The sequence below is a fragment of the Chrysemys picta genome, chromosome 3 (genome assembly GCF_011386835.1).
Source record: "Chrysemys picta bellii isolate R12L10 chromosome 3, ASM1138683v2, whole genome shotgun sequence".
In the NCBI taxonomy this organism is placed as follows: domain Eukaryota; kingdom Metazoa; phylum Chordata; order Testudines; family Emydidae; genus Chrysemys; species Chrysemys picta.
The window spans coordinates 158,435,408-158,451,377 of NC_088793.1; the positions used below are offsets into that span (position 1 = coordinate 158,435,408).

General features: G+C 44.7%; 1 protein-coding gene across 1 annotated transcript in view; it reads right to left on the reverse strand.

Annotated features, from left to right (window-relative positions):
• Positions 1 to 15,220, reverse strand: part of DNAH14 (dynein axonemal heavy chain 14) — a 530,612-nt gene extending 515,392 nt beyond the window's left edge. Inside the window, 3 exon segments of the mRNA XM_065589985.1 lie at positions 6,292 to 6,386; positions 10,477 to 10,644; positions 14,735 to 15,220. Coding sequence (XP_065446057.1) covers positions 6,292 to 6,386; positions 10,477 to 10,644; positions 14,735 to 14,737 — 266 coding nt within the window. The 5' untranslated portion in view covers positions 14,738 to 15,220.
• Between the last annotated feature and the right edge of the window lie 750 nt (positions 15,221 to 15,970).

Here is a 15,970-nt window from a genome sequence, read left to right on the forward strand (position 1 = left end):
ATTGAGGTTGGTGCTGATAAATTCTATTCGTTGTACCGAGGTTAGTGCACTGCTACAATGGAGAGAACCTTGGAGAATACCCCGGGTGGAGCAGTACCTGTACCATAGGAATCTCCTATACGATGGCTATATTGAGATATGGCAGTAGACATCTTGTAGGTTAAGGGCCGGAAATCAATCTCCTTGCTCTAGAGCTGAAATAATAGCTGCTAGCGTGACCATCTTGAACATCAGTTCCTTCCCCTATTTGTTTAATGCCCTTAGAACTAAAATGGGCCTCCAACCTCCCTTCGCCTTGGGAAAAAAAATCAGGAAATAACGGGAGTAAAACCCCTTGCTCCTGAGTTGCACCGAGACTGGTTCTGTGGCCCCTATGCATAACAAATTATATATTTCCTGATGAAGTAGGTTCTTGTGAGACGGGGAGGAAGGGTTGAAAGGGGGGGGGCAGAAAGACATGAATTGAATGGCATAACTCTTCCAAATAATCTCCAGGACCCATCTGTCAGAGGTGATATTCTCCCAACTGCTGTGAAAAAGAGCCAAGCAATTTCTGAAGGGGCGTGACAGGTGTTGCAAGGTATAATTGTTCGGGCCCTCGACCAGCCCATCAAAAGTGCTTAAGGAGCCAGTTTGAGAGGTCATGGATTGGGGTGCGAACTGATTCTGTTTTTAAGCCCTAGTCCTCTTAAGCTGCAGCGCCTAACAACGCTGAGATGGTGAATATTGAGGAGGTTGTGACCTGGGCTGTGGCTGAGAGGTATATCTTCTCTTCTGTCTTGCAGTGCAGATTCCTAGGGAGTGTAATGTGGCCCAGGAATCCTTCAGGATGTGGAGAGAAGAATGTGTCTTCTGCACGAAGAGTTTGGGCCCTTCAAACTGGAAGTCTTCTGCATCTCTTTAGGCAACCCAGAAAGGGGTAGCCAAGAAGCCCGCCTCAGTACCACTATTATGGAGAGCAGGCGGGCCACTGTATCGGCTACATCCAGTGCTGTCTCTAGCACCAGTCTGGCAATTAACTGACCCTCTCTAAGAATGGCCTGAAACTGCTCCTTGTGTGTCTCCAGTAAATGTTCCAGAAACACATTGAGTTTCCCATAATTAATGAAATCATATTTGGCCATAAGTGTTTGGTAATTTGCGATTCTAAACTGTAATGTCACCAACAAATATACAGTCCTGCCAAGCCCAATCGTATGGGGTCAACTTTGCATGATGTTGCTTGCTTTGTGCATTAACCACATCCACTATGATGAAGTTGAGTTGCAGATGTTGAACAGGAAAACTGCCTCTTTGGGAGGGATGAAGTTTTTTGTTTATTTGCTCTCTTGCTGGTTGACGCGATGGAGGCTGGTGTCTGCCGGATGACTTTGGTCAGATCTAGAATCGCTCATTAATTGGGAGGGCAATTCTTGATGACGAGGAGGTGTGCAGAATGGCCACCAACTTGTGATGTGTATCTGCCACTTCCTGTAGGGGAATCTGCAGCTCATCTGCCACCCTCTTAGTAAGATCCAAAAAGTTTTTAAAATCATCACCTAGTGATTGGGTGAGGAGGGGGAGGAACATTTCTCATCTACACCAGATGAGACTGCAGTTTGCTGGAGGGGTAGGTTTCCCTTTCAGCCCTTCCTGTTCTGAAAAAGCTTCCTCCTCCCCTAGCTAATGGGCTCTGGACAGCCAGGCTGTAGGAGACCATCTGGTGGAATCTCTCGGAGAGACACTGGATGGCTGTGACATGCAGGATGTGTATGTTGCCCAAGGATCACAATACGGCCATGGGGTGGGCATGGGCGATGGGGTTACACCAAGGGGCCCGTATCACAATCGTGGGTTGGCTCTCTGGAATTGAGGAGGACCCTTGTATTGTGACGGTGGGCCACAATGCCCTCCTGCTGGCCACTGTCAAACTTGTCACCGGGTAAGGGTGGCTCTGACTGGGGTATTGGTAGTATACGGCCTGGTGCCAAGAACAATTCTGGGTGCCGGGATGTGCTCGGTACCAGGGCCCCGATACTGAGTAATGGGAATTGCAGTTCTTCCCCATCTAGTCTCCAGGATACCAGAGCTCATGCGGTACCCTGCACTTACTCAGTACTGTGGAGGAGTGTGCATGGTACTTGGTCAGTACTGATGGTTGAGAAGGTGCAGAGCACTCCCTAGATGGGAATTTTGTTGTGCCAGGTACCAACAGTTTTGTCTGTGCTGCTCTTTTAGAGATGATACGGTAATTGTCTTTCCCTGGGGTACCAGGGCCACAGGTCTCCAGGATACCAGAGCTCATGTGATACTGTGGGCTCACTTGGTACTGCAGAGGAGTATCTATGGTAAGTTGTCGGTACAGAAGTGGCTGCACCGGGGAACCCCTCTGGCTGGCCAATGACTCAGAGCCCATGTTCTTCCAGTGCCGTCAGTACTGAGGTGACAGCACTGGGGAACCCCTCTGGATGGCCAACAACTCGGAACCCTTTTTACACGCCTTTACAGGGGGAGCCTGCAGGGTTTTTTTTTCCACAACTCTACCCCCTTTGAAGTTGAAGGCTCCGGGGACGATCCAGGGTCAGCATCGGAGTCCCCTGGAGACCGAAGTGCCTTCACTCCCAGTTCCTGCGAGACTGCAGTTTTAGTTGTGGCTGGGGAAGCACTTCTGTGGGACTCTCCCAGGCACCAGACACAGTGAGAGTGTCTCGCCGTTACAGGAATCAACTCCATGCAGGTGAGGCATATCTTGGAGCCGGGAATTCCCCTGGGTGGGGGGCTATCATCCTCTAGCAGTGAGGAATGCAGAAGAAAGGTCGTCTTTCCTCTTCTTTTCCTCTTTTTAACTGAAAAAACTTAGTCTCCCCCAGGAGGGGCGCACCCAGCACACCCACAATCTGATGGGATGACAGAACGGTTCAATAGGACTCTTGTGGTTCAGCTGGCTACCTTTGTAGAATAGCATCCAAGGGACTGAAACCAGCATATCCCATTGCATTTGATGGCTTATAGAACTGTCAATGAGAGTACAAAATCTATCCCAGCACTCCTCATATTTGGGCATGAGCTAGGGACCAGAGCAAATCTCATGTATGGCATTCCTGAAGAGGAACAAAGAAATATGAATTTTTTGGACTAAACAGAAACCCAACAATGCAAAACTGAAAAAAACCACACACCTTTGCTAGAGAAAATTTGAGGACAGCCTCTAATGAGATGAAAAGGTTCTACATGTAAGATTATATGAGGAATTTTTAAAAAGAATCTGGTATGTTTTTACAATCCTAGGAAAAAGAAGGGTAGGAGCCCTAAGCTGAATAAACCTTAAGAGGAATCCACTACAGAACTCATCTAAATAAATGAAGTGATGCATAGGATACAGTTGTCTCCCAGGACTATACCCAAAGTTACCTCCTTAAATGGTCCTGTGGGTATCAGAAGGACAATATTTCAGTGTGGTGGCCACAAAACTGAGAATTTAGCTGTGGATGTTGAGACTGGGAAAGTTGTGACAGTAATGATTTCCCATTAGAACAAAATGGATAGAGTCTGTCTCAGCCAGCATATTCCACAGAAACAGCAGACACTTTAAAGCACATTGTATGTGGCCTCTCCCAATTGCCTGAAGGCAGCAAAAAAGATTTCAGTGGAAGTAAAACATTTTGGGTTGGTGATATGAAAACTTCCTGACAGAAAGACAGTATAAATACGTAAGTATCATGAGTTTATTGTAAAACACGAGTGAAAGTTTGTAACATGTCACAAAAACCTTTAACAACAAAATGCTGATGGGAAAAGGTACGAAATTGAATTAGTCTAAACAAAAAGGACACGCTGATATAATTCAAGGACTATGTTAAAAATCACACTTGTTAAAAATAGATGATGTGGAGCCGGAAGTTGAGCCAATGAGCCAAAATTGGTGTGTCAGAGGTTAGGCCTAACTGGTAAACAAAATAATGAGGGAATGGACTACTTCCCTCATCACTCCCTTTTTGGGTCCTTAAAAAAAGACTTTGGGGAGCAAATAAGGAAGAGCACTTCAAACAACAGATGGTGAGCTTCAGTATCACCGTCACCTGGGTCACCTTCATCATCCTGATCCTGAGAGATGCCTGACGAGACAGGGCCAGAGAGAGGAAGCCAGATGACAATGACACCCATACCAGCTCCAGCTGAATCCCAAGCAACTTGGGAAAACAGTTACTACCTGTTTAATACCATCTAACAGATTGTCAAACAAGGGGGCTTTTCCTTCTAAGACTGAATTTAGCAACAGCTCCTTCAGCCCATCTCAACTAATGTCTTCGCTTTTCCACAAAAGTACAGTTATTGCCACCTTTAATCCCATCTAAGAGACTATCAAACAAGGAGGTTTTTCCTTTAAAGATGCTCCAGCTCAAAGGAATGAGAAGAAAGGATGTTGTTAAAATGAAAGACTTATTTAATACTTTACATTTCAAATACTTTGACTGTTTTTTCTTCTTTTCTGTATCTTTAATAAAAGGTTAAAAGTGTTTTTAACAGCATTTTTGCCATGGTGCTAAGTAGGCTGAGGTCTCTGTATACTAAACCCCAAACCTTGTTTAAAATTGTTTAATGTTGGAGAGTGACTAGGCCGAAGGTGCTAACATATCCCATATATTGCATCTCAGTTAACAGAACAGACCTCACCACCCAAAACAAAAAGGTACACATGAAGTGGCTCAAGATTTAGAACTATGTGGTCAGAGGGTTTTTGCTGGGTATTGTTTGGTGGAGATATGTGTTGGGGGGGGAGGTAGAAGGGGGAAGAAACACCAGAGAAACAGAGAAGGCAACAAGGAAGCTCCAGACACAGTGTGAACAAGCAGTGTGAACAAGCACTGTGATTATGACCCTGAGAAAAAGCCGAGTGTGCTTCTGTGTACTCTATGTCTGACTGAAAGGGGCTTTGAGCTGTGAGCAAAAAAACTGTCTCCTGTTTGATACCTCTGGGAAACAGGACTTTATATGTATATTCTTCATAAACAAACTGGGTCACATCAAAGATGTAACTGATCATCAGTTTCTCCTCCTAGTGGAAACAACCTGCGGAGTCCCACACTCTGGCCAACCACTTCAGTCAAAAGCTAACAATAGACACGTCTCAGCATAAATCACAATATCCTGACAGCTACTCTAAAATTACTAGCTGCCAATGAATTCAAGTTCCTGTTATAGCAGCTGAAGATTGCCAGGGTTCATGAAAGCTCTGACTACAGCTCCTTTTCCCAACCCATGGCCCCTGCACTGGCCCACAAAAAGGGATGTATAGGACCTGCTCTACATTATCAGATCAACCTATACTTCAAATGATCCAACAAAGCCTGGCTATGTCAATTTGCACCAGCAATACAGCAAACAACAACAAAAACCCTGCCCTAATGAAGTGCAGAATCTGGGAAATTTCAATATATCCACATGTGGATCCCCAAACCCCCCCAAAACACTAGTACTAAATAATTGTCATTACTGATATAAATATTCTTCTGCACACCAGCATAAATGTAAAGGTGTTTTTAAGAGCGGTGTGAAAAATGCTTTCCTACCCTTGTGTGTGAAATTGTAAATAAGACACAGCAGTAAACAGCAAGCTCCTTGTATCAGGAGCAAATTATTTTAACCATAAATGTAAGCAAGTTATCATATGCAAAAACAAACATAACAAAAATAAATCTCAGTCCAGGCTTTAAACACAGTCGTCAGAATCGGGTGTGAAGGACTGCCTTCTCACAAGATATGTCTAAGAGACCTGCAATAAGAGACCTGAGGCATGGGTGTGGCTGGCCTGGGTCAGCTGACTTGGGCTCGTGGAGCTAAGAAATTGTAGTGCAAGCTTTTGGACGAGGGGTGAGACTTGAAACCTGGGCTCCAGCCCAAGCCTGAACATCTATACTACTAATTTTAGCCCCACAACCCGAGCCATCTGACCTAGGCTCTGAGACTCTGGCACAGGTTTTTTTGCAGCGTAGACATGCCCACAGGTATTCTTCTTGCTCTGCCTCCCCAGATATTCTTTGGGTCAGATTGCGATCTTTTACACTAGTGTATATCCAGAATAACTTTGCTGACTTCAATGGAGTTTCTTTGGTTTTACATCCCTGTAAATGACATATATTGGCCCTTTATAGTAAAGTTGGGCCTGAGCTCTGAAGCTTATATCTGGATGTAAGTACACACTTACCAAATCTGAAGCCTCTCTCTCAGATTCTGGAGTTCTACTGGGGATCATCTCTGCTTTAAATTAAAAAACAAGAAGTACAGAATGAAAAAAATACAAATTTTACATACACATATTCAAAGCCCATCTTTCCTTCCTTTACTGTTGTTTTGTGTTTCCTTTCTGTGCCGGTTCTGTAAACTGCTGTACGGAGTGCAGTAGGATACTTCGATACCGAAGAGGACCGAGGAAGAAAAGAAAGTAGAAATACATTAATTTTAATACATATTGAATTGATGGTCAAGTAATATTTCTGAAGTCAACTGAGGAAACGACTGAAGAGCTGATTTTCAAAAGTACTAATTGATGGCCTAACTCTGCTTCCACTGAAAACTTTTTCTGAGGTAGGATTAAAAGGTGTTTAAGTGTATGAAAACTTTTGTAAAGAATATTCCAGTGAATGTTTGAATTAAATCATAAATAGATTTATATAAAACATTCAAATACTTTTATTAATAACGCTTATGTTCCCTTATTTTCATATAGAACAAAGTTTTCTCTCCCTCCTCTTTTCCATCCTCCAAAGACAGGAATAAAGGTCTTCGAACTTACAATTGAGAACAAAATATTTTGTAAAGAAATCTGGCTAATAGGCAACCCAGTGAAATCATTAAAATCAAAGAGTTGCACAGAGAGTAAAGTCAGGACAAAATATGGCCCTATGATTCAAATATTATCATACAGTAGAACCTCGCTGGCTCACACTAATGGCTGGGGGATCCAATGTGATTGAGTGGCATTTATGAATGTAAGTGAACAAAGACAAAAAGGGCCAGAATAATGCAAAAATAAAATGTAATTTGTTTGACAAATGCAGTTGTTTTCATTATTTCTCATCATTTTTCAGAGCACAGCATTAAAACATATTGTAGAATATTGTGCAAAACTAATTATTAAACAAAATGTAAATCTCTCCAAAGCATTCTGTTCAGTTTCAGTTCCGCTGGTGGGACCCCAGGCACGGGGCCGGCCACTGGGGCACCGGTGGCAGCAGAGTCCAGGGTGTGGCAGCAGCGGGACCTCCAACTGCCGGGACCCCCAAGTGCAGGGCCGGCCAGTGGGACCCCAGCAGCAGCAGAACCATGAGCATGGCAGCAGCGGGGAATCCCTTCGGGGGGTAAGCAGCAAAGCCCTATAAAACGTGAGGGTGCTGCAGAATCCCCACCCAGTTCCCCGGTTAACCGATAACATTTTAATCAGTGACACAGTTAGTATGGATGTAAATAGCATGTAAAAAACCTATCAGCCCTATTGGGAATTTGCAACAAAGTTAACACAGCCAAAAACTATTCCATTTTGCACTTTCCACTTTGCGGAAGCCCCATCCTTTAGGATGTCATGAAATTCTGTGGAGTGGGGAAACAGTGGCCTATAAGCCAGTGCATAAATACAGATCCTTTGTACGGATGGCCCTGGTCTACAGTGGATCCCTCTAGATTTTCAGTTTGTGCTGGCTGAACTTTCTGCCTATTGTGTGTGTGAAAACCATACACATGCGCATGAACATACTCTCGAGAGCCCAAAGAAAACTTCATGAGGGGAACTGGGTCTTTCTACAAAAACATCATTGAAACATCTTTTGATTCAATGAAACATTGCCGGGGGTTTTATTGAGGTTGAATAAACAGTACACTTATAGTGGGAATTTGAGAGACTGATTTTTGTCAACAACTTTGTTACAGTAGAAGCTTTGATGCAACCTTTTACCTGTCAATTTCTTACCAGTTAACTGGTTAAACTTTTACATCCCTAGCTGATAGAGGGATGCTGTATATCGTTCCCCACATCTGTCCCCACCCTAATGGCAGAATCACAGTCTCCTGACTAATTTCTGTGGGATTAAGAAATAAAGACAAACTGCGGTGAAAGTGGCTGAACCTCCTCTTTCTCATGGGCAGATCAGCATGGAACATTAGGGCCGGGAGTGGACCAATGTATCACTATCCCCATTTTACTTATGGGGAAATTGAGGCACAGGAGGGGGAAGTGACTTGCCTACGATCACCCAACAGGCAGTTCTAGGAACAGAAACCAGCTCTCCTGAGTCCTAATCTAGTGCCCTAGCCACTAGACCACATAGCCAAAAGGGATTGGATATTAGAAAAAAGTAAGTTAATAGAATCATAGAAGATGGGGGTTGGAAGAGACCTCAGGAGGTCATCTAGTCCAACCCCCTGCTCAAAACAGGACCAACCCCACCTATATCATCCGAGCCAGGGCTTTGCCAAACCAGGCCTTAAAAACCTCTAAGGATGGAGATTCTACCACCTCCCTAGGTAGTTCTACTTGGATAAATTACATATACAAATAAATACAAACAAGTTGCACAAAAATGCTAATATAATTTCCCTCATCCAGTTTGTTTTAATCACTTATGGTTTATGACATTCCTGAATATATAGTAAGGTAGGGTTACCATATTTGAACTTTCAAAAAAAGAGGACACTCCATGGGGGGGGTAGCCCCGCACCGTATCCACTCCCTCCCACTTCCCACCCCCTGACTGCCCCCCACAGAACCCCCAACCCATCCAACCCCCCTTGCTCCTTGTCCCCTGATCACCCCCTCCGGGACCCCTGCCCCTAACCACCCCCTGGGACTCCACCTCCTATCTAAGCCTCCCTTCTCCTTGTCCCTGACTGCCCCCTCCTGAGACCCCCCACCCTAACTACCCCCTAGAACCCCACCCCCTACCTGTCCCCTGACTGCCCCAACTCTTATCCACACCCCCGCCCCGACAGGCCCCCCCAGAACCCCCACCCATCCAACTCCACGTGGAGCCAGACACGCTGCTGCGCTCCCCCGTGGAGCACACAGCCCCGCCCCCTAGAGAGCTGCTGGTATGGCATGCTGAGGGGGAAGGGGGAGCAGGGGAGGGACTCTGGCTGCTGGAGGCCCCAATGTGAGGAGCTCAATCCGGACCAGCCGCTCTGTCAGCCACGCCACACTCTGCATTGGGAGGGAAATCCCGGACCTTTTTAGATTTTTACAAAATCCTCCCGGACTGCTATTTAAAACCCAAAAATCCAGACATGTCTGGGATAATCCGGACATATAGTAACCCTAAATAAGGTAAGGACCATTTATGGCAGTGGTTCTCAGACTACTGTACCCCTTTCAAGAGTCTGACTTGTCTTGCATACCCCAAGTTTCATCTTACTTAAAAACTACTTGCTTATAAAATATAAAAAACATAAAAATACAGAAGTGTCACAGCACACTATTACTGAAAAATTGCTTACTTTCTAATTTTTACCATATAATTATAAAATAAATCAATTGGAACATAAAGTTTGTACTTACATTTCAGTGTTTAGTATATAGAGCAGTATAAACAAATCATTGTAGATGTAATTTTAGTTTGTACTGACTTCGCTAGTGCTTTTTATGTAGCCTGTGGTAAAACTAGAAAAATATCTAGTTATGTTGATGTACTCCCTGGAAGGCCTCTGAATACCCCCAAAGGTACATGGACCCCTGGTTGAGAACCACCGATTTATGGTATGTGAACCTATAAATGTATGTCCTGCTCCAGGGACAGAAGTGGGCTAGTAAAAACCTATACATCCGTTGCAAGGCCTTTGGGGTTCAGGGGAAGAACAAGGCCAAACCAGGCCACAAACAGCTAGTTCTCATATCTATTGCAGTGTTATGGTCAGGCCTAGCAACAGTTAAGAAGTCAGGTTTCTTGGCAGAGGTGCCTTTTTCACCATGCCGATTAACCCAACAGAACAGAACCTAGAAAGTTATAGACACAAACCTGAGCCTACAGGAAAATGCCTTGCCCAAATAGCTCAGATGAGTATTCATCTGTTCTGGATTTTTAAGAAAAAAAAAATCTTTTGCTTTCTAGAATGTGACAATTGTGCTTCAGAGCCTAGGTAAGAGATCTTTGTCTTTGATCTTGTTCTCTTACAGGCCAAATAAATATAGCATTCCAGGAAGGAAAAAGACTTTGTTGTTAACCATAACCCAGAACACATGATGTCTCTCTTTGCAATGGAAAAGCCAAGCCTTTTTCCCCCCCACTTTCACTAACACAAAAAAACAAAAAACACATACCAGGGTTGAAATTGGCCCTGTATGATGGTGTATAACTACCACTTATATGTTGTTTTAGCTAACAGCTAATTCTACTTAAAATTAAGGGTAAATATCCTTAAGTCAGTCCTTTAATGTAATGTGATTATAGTTAATAAGATATTAACAACATAAGCATTTATCCCATTTTAAAAAGGAAAACACTGATCTCTCACCAGTGAACTGCTGTTTTCCTCAATGTTGACAGCTTGTTCATGCATAATATACCTTCCTTCAACCATATGTGGTATTTCTCTATTCTCTGGTCCCAACTGGAGACGAGACACCAGTTTTGTTTTGGGCAAGGTGCTCTGCTCATCCATCTGGGTTAGGTATCTTTTGTCCTAATGATGAAAAACAGTTACCAGATATGAATCACCAAACTGTGATTATGCCTCTTTTATGGTCCCATAATAAGTTGTCCTATTACGTATACAAGGAATGCAGATATTATCTGAGTCCAGGGCTTAAAATTAGAAGTCAATCAGAAGGTTTTGCATTTATTTATTTAATTTATTTATTTATTAATTAAGGAGTTGGAACTGATAGTCCACTTTCAAAATGGCAACATAAAAACAGTTTTGAGTGGTCTTCAGGCCTTTTACTGGAAGATGTATATGCTTTTACTGTAAGAAATATGAAGCAATTAAATTGTTTTCTACTATATTAGTCATTTCTCTAAGACAAATGAGCACACATTTAATCCATTAATAATAATTTGGTAGCAGTAAGACTAGAATAAAAATTATTGCAGTAATATTTAAGGGAAAAATATCATTTCTATGATAAAAATGTATAAATAATAGCCACATTGTGTAATATCACAAGCATCATATGCATTGCTTCAAGGTTGAGAAAGTTTGAAAACATTTTTTACTAGATCCAGTAATAAATAGCCAGCTAAAATGTCTTCAAAACAAATAAATCAATCATTCTCCTTTTTAACCCATAAAAACAAATACTGTAAATTAAGCCATTAAACCCAGGTACATAATAGCACAAATCCCTTTCACTTTGGAGTAACAGCAAGTCTCAATCTTAAATTGTCTAACTTCATACTAGAATACAGCCACTTCTCTACATTTCACAGACAAGCCTCTCCTCTACTTCTCTCCCTCCCCCCCAATATCTCAAAACTATAGCCCCATAAACACAGTCTCTGCAGAAACAATGACATTATATGATCTGGAGAGGCTGTTCAGTGTCTCAGCTCCCACTAATTTCAGAAAGAGTTCTGGGATTAACACCTAGAAAACTGAGATTAGAATTTGACCCAATATGGCTAGCACACTGCATAGATCGAGTCAGTCATGGATCCACAGGCTGCAAATTCTATCCATCATGCAGTGTCAAGACCTACATACCAAAAGGTCAGTGAAAAGCAGATTTTTCTTCCTCAACCAATTTGGCATTTTTGTAAACCAGAGAAAGATACATAATCAGAGGAAAAATGTCTCATACTATGTACAGTTCCTTCATCTTAGGGTGACCAGACGTCCCGATTTTATCGGGACAGTCCTGATATTTCCTTCTTTGTCCCGCGTCCCGACCGATGTTCGGTCGGGACACTGGACAAAAAAGCAAATTTGCCCTCAGCTCCCGCGCTCACGCCCCCCCAACCCCGACTCCGCCCCCTCCTTCCCCCATTGGATCTCTCAATGGAGGGAGGAGGTTAGGAGGAGGGTCGGGCAACTACTAGGAGCCTGGGAGGGGAAGGGAAAGTTGCCGCGGCCCCGCCGGGAAGGAGCCGCTGGAGCGCAGCTGAGTGGGAGAGGCGCGGGGCTCCCTGCCGGCGGCGGGACGCGCCGCATGTGCCCACGGCGGGCTGGGGGGCAGGAGGCTCTGCAGGGCTGGGAAAAGCCCTGGCTCCTGCCCGTTGCCCAGCCTGGTGCCCCTCAGGTGACCGGCCGCTGCTGTGGCTCGGCTGTGCCAGCCCTGGCCCCTTGCACGCCCGCGCCGCGGCCAGCCCCGGACTTTGCTTCTTGTCCCCCCCCCGCCCTCTTTATCCCTAGCCCCTTCTGCATCGGGGCCAGCTTTTGCCCTGGGGTGGGCAGCACGTGCGCCCGGCGCGGCTGGGGCCTGCTAATGCCCCCCGCCCCTGCGAAACTGTTTTTTTTTTGCTCCGCCGCCATTTTTTTTTTGCTCCGCCCCCCCCCCCGCGTCCCGATATTTCATCCCTGTGATCTGGTCACCCTACTTCATCTTCAGCACTGGTCTACACTACAAACTTACATCAGTATAACTACGTTGTTCAGAGGTGTGGATTTTCCACTCCCCTGAGCAACGCAATTATACTGACCTAACAGCCAGCGTACACAGCGCTATGTCAGTAGAAGGGCTTCTCCCATCGGCATAGCTATTGCCTCTCAAGGCAGACAGTGTATTTATGGAAGCGCTACAGCGGCGCACCTATGCCACTGCAGCGTTTTAAGTGTAGACAAGTCCTCAGATGTCTGTGATTTACAGTGCCTCTTTAAAGGATTAAAATGCTATGCATTGGTGATAGGTAAGGCTATGCAGTCGGTCACAGATTCAGTGATTTTATGTGATCTCCACAACTTCAGCCCTGCAGCACCATGGCTCCAGCTTCAATAAATTCATGAGTTATTGTTTGTTTTATTGTTAAGCTATCTTTAGATGGCTCTATTACCAGTCCTATTAACCATCCAGACCCACTTGTTTCAGTTTACACATAAGAGGCATTTCTCTAATTTGGGGATTTTATACACTGCATTTTCTGTAACATAACCAAACAATTATATTGTTCATGAAAAAAATAATGACCTCTATACATTCTGTATTCAAAAGGCTAGGAGGCAGGCACATAAGAAGTGCAAGAGATCCTCCTGCTAATCAACAGGAGTGAGCTACATTTAGACAGCGCAGTCATTTTAGGTATAACCTTTACATTTAGAACTCTCTCAAAAAATACGGTAGTTCCCAGTTCCAACTCTTTCTGTGGGAATGTACAGAACACCAGTCACCTATAATAATATAAAGATAGAATATATGGTCTCAATTTAGCAGAGCACTTCAGAACATGCTTAAGTCTTTGCTAAATGTTTTCTTTCACAAAGTTCTTAAAATCACATAACCTCTGAGCATTCGGTAATGTGAGTATCTCCTTAAAATGTTAGTAAAATCATTCACTAGTAGGTAAGCATCAGGTCTATACTAAGTGAACAGATGAGGGTCAAGTACTCATCTAGAGAAAATGCTCCTTCAGGAGAGCAAAATTCAACCTACCTCCTAATAGTTTGAAGGGATTAGTCTGTGAATTGTTTCCACTCAAAGAAAAAAAAATTTTTGTGAATGCATGGATTTGACAACACACAGACTTGCACCATTTTAGTTAAACCAATGTAAATTTTACGTTGACATGCTTAGGCCCTAACCCTCCAAACTCAGACTTCTATCAATTCAGTTAGAGAAGCAAGCTAAACAAACTTCAGCCAACTTTAAATAGATATAGGAGTGTTCACAAACTTACAACAATTTCACAAAGTTCCTTTAAGAATTATTCCTTTAATTAAAACAGAGCAAATCTGTATGAAGATCAGGCCAGTGGCTAGGGTACATCTCGATGACGGGCGGCTAGAAATCTGTTTGAGCAATTACAAGGCATCTACAGTTTTTGATGAATTGTAAAGGACCATTAACTTGTAAAAGGTGCTTTATGGCCACAATAAATAATCACTACTTTGAAAAAGGTTTGGCCACCACTGTTTTAAAGGAGCCCAGTCTCCATCTCCCCCACCCAGCCCCCTTTTACAGGCCCTAAGTAAGCTACTGTGGACTTCAAGGTTAACTGAACAAAGTCAAGAGTTGACCCAAGTTGACTCAGCGATTGTATTGGAGGAAAGTCTCCACCAGACTAACAAATTCCAATTTTAAAATCCCAGCGCTTTCCCGGGGGGTTCGGGACTGCGCAGAGTGACGCCACGTTTACCCTGCCCCGCTAACCGACGCCAGCGATCTAGCCAAGCCCACACACGAGCGGCTACAGCCCGTGTCCCTCAGGCGTCAGCGGGCCCGCGCTCTTTTGCAACCGCCTCCCGGCTGGGCCCCGCGTACCCGCGACGGGGGGACCCAGCCAGGACCGGTAGCGCAGACTGTCTTCGGCAGTCCCAGCCGTACGCCGCGACCCGCACGGAGGCTCGCCCCGGCCCCGCTATTTCTGCGGGGTTTCCCCGCTCTCTCCTGTCCCGAGACCTGCTGCCTGCCTGGTATTCCCGCTGCGCCTCACGACGAGAGAGAGGAGCTCGCCCAGCTTCCCCCACACCCCTGACTATGCAGCTTTCTCCCCGCAAACACCTCCCCTTGGTCCCGACCCCCGGTGGAAGAGGTCTCCGTTCCCTGCCCCTCCCCTACTCGCCTCACCCCAGGGGAGGCTCTTCCCCCCCAACTGGAGAGGCGCCGCCCTGACGGGCTCACCATGTTCCCCTCAGGCTCCCTCCTGCTGGGCGGCAGGTGGGACCGTTATCCCAACGAATGCCCGGCCCACGCGGCAACTGCCTCAGTCGCGCGCGTGCGCTGCATCCCCGTTGCAGAGTCGCACTCCGGCCGCCAGGGGCCAGTATGGCTGTGCATAGGCTAAGCCTAAAAAGCGCTGGGGGCGCAGGCGTTCATTGCGCCCAACATACCGGCTCCTCCCACTCCTGCGAGCCCATCTTCTCCCAGCTGCTGGCAGTTCAGGCTCTGGGCGCACGGCCTCCTAGGCCTTCCACCACCCGACTCAGGGAACCTGATGCCACGTTTTCTACCTATAAACCAGTTTCCAATCCATCATAGTGCTTAACTCCCACTCTCTGACTACTTCCTTTCCCTGAGAGCTCCAGCTTAGACTGTAAACTCGTTGTAGCAGACAGTTTTCTCGTACGTGTACACAGCACCTGGCACCATGGGGCTCTCAATGAGGACTTTGGCACATCTGAAATACAAATAATAATTACTAAGATTTTCAAAAGTCTCATGATTTTTGGGGTGCACTGTGAGACATTGTAAGGAAACAATGTTCAGAAGTTTGGAGCTCTCAGGATTTTATTAAAAATCAGACCTCTTTAAGACACATCAAATTGGGCACCGGAAAATCAATAATCACTTTTGAAAATCTTGGACAACACTGTGAAGTGAGAAACTTTCTCAAAGGATTTTTATAAGTCAAAATAAATCATGTAAACCTGTATCCCTTCATCTACTATTGTACTGACAATGAAATATTCAATTAGACTAGAGAGAGGTGACTTTCCTGGACAGAAGCTGTGGTGGTTTGTCCCTATCATGTTAACATATGTGATTTTTCATGATCATTTCTACCAATTTCTGTGCTGAGGCTCATTAGTGTAGAATTCCAATAATCACTTCTAGCACCTTTTTAAAAAGGACAGCTACATTTGGTACCCTCTAGTTTAATAGTGGCCTTTTAAAAGGCCACCTATTTTTGGAAGCAGCTCAGCACTTTGTTCTTAAGTTTCTCTGGAACTCTTGAATGAAAACTAGTGATCCTGCTACCTTATTGTTATTTCATTTATCAGTTTGTTCCAGCACCAATTCTTCTGACATCTAAAGCTCTGACAACACTTTATTTTTACTATCATCTCTTTTAAAGTATTTCCCCTCCCCTTCCCCAACATCCTCTCTCTGTTGAAGAGAGGTGTAAAGGAGAGCATG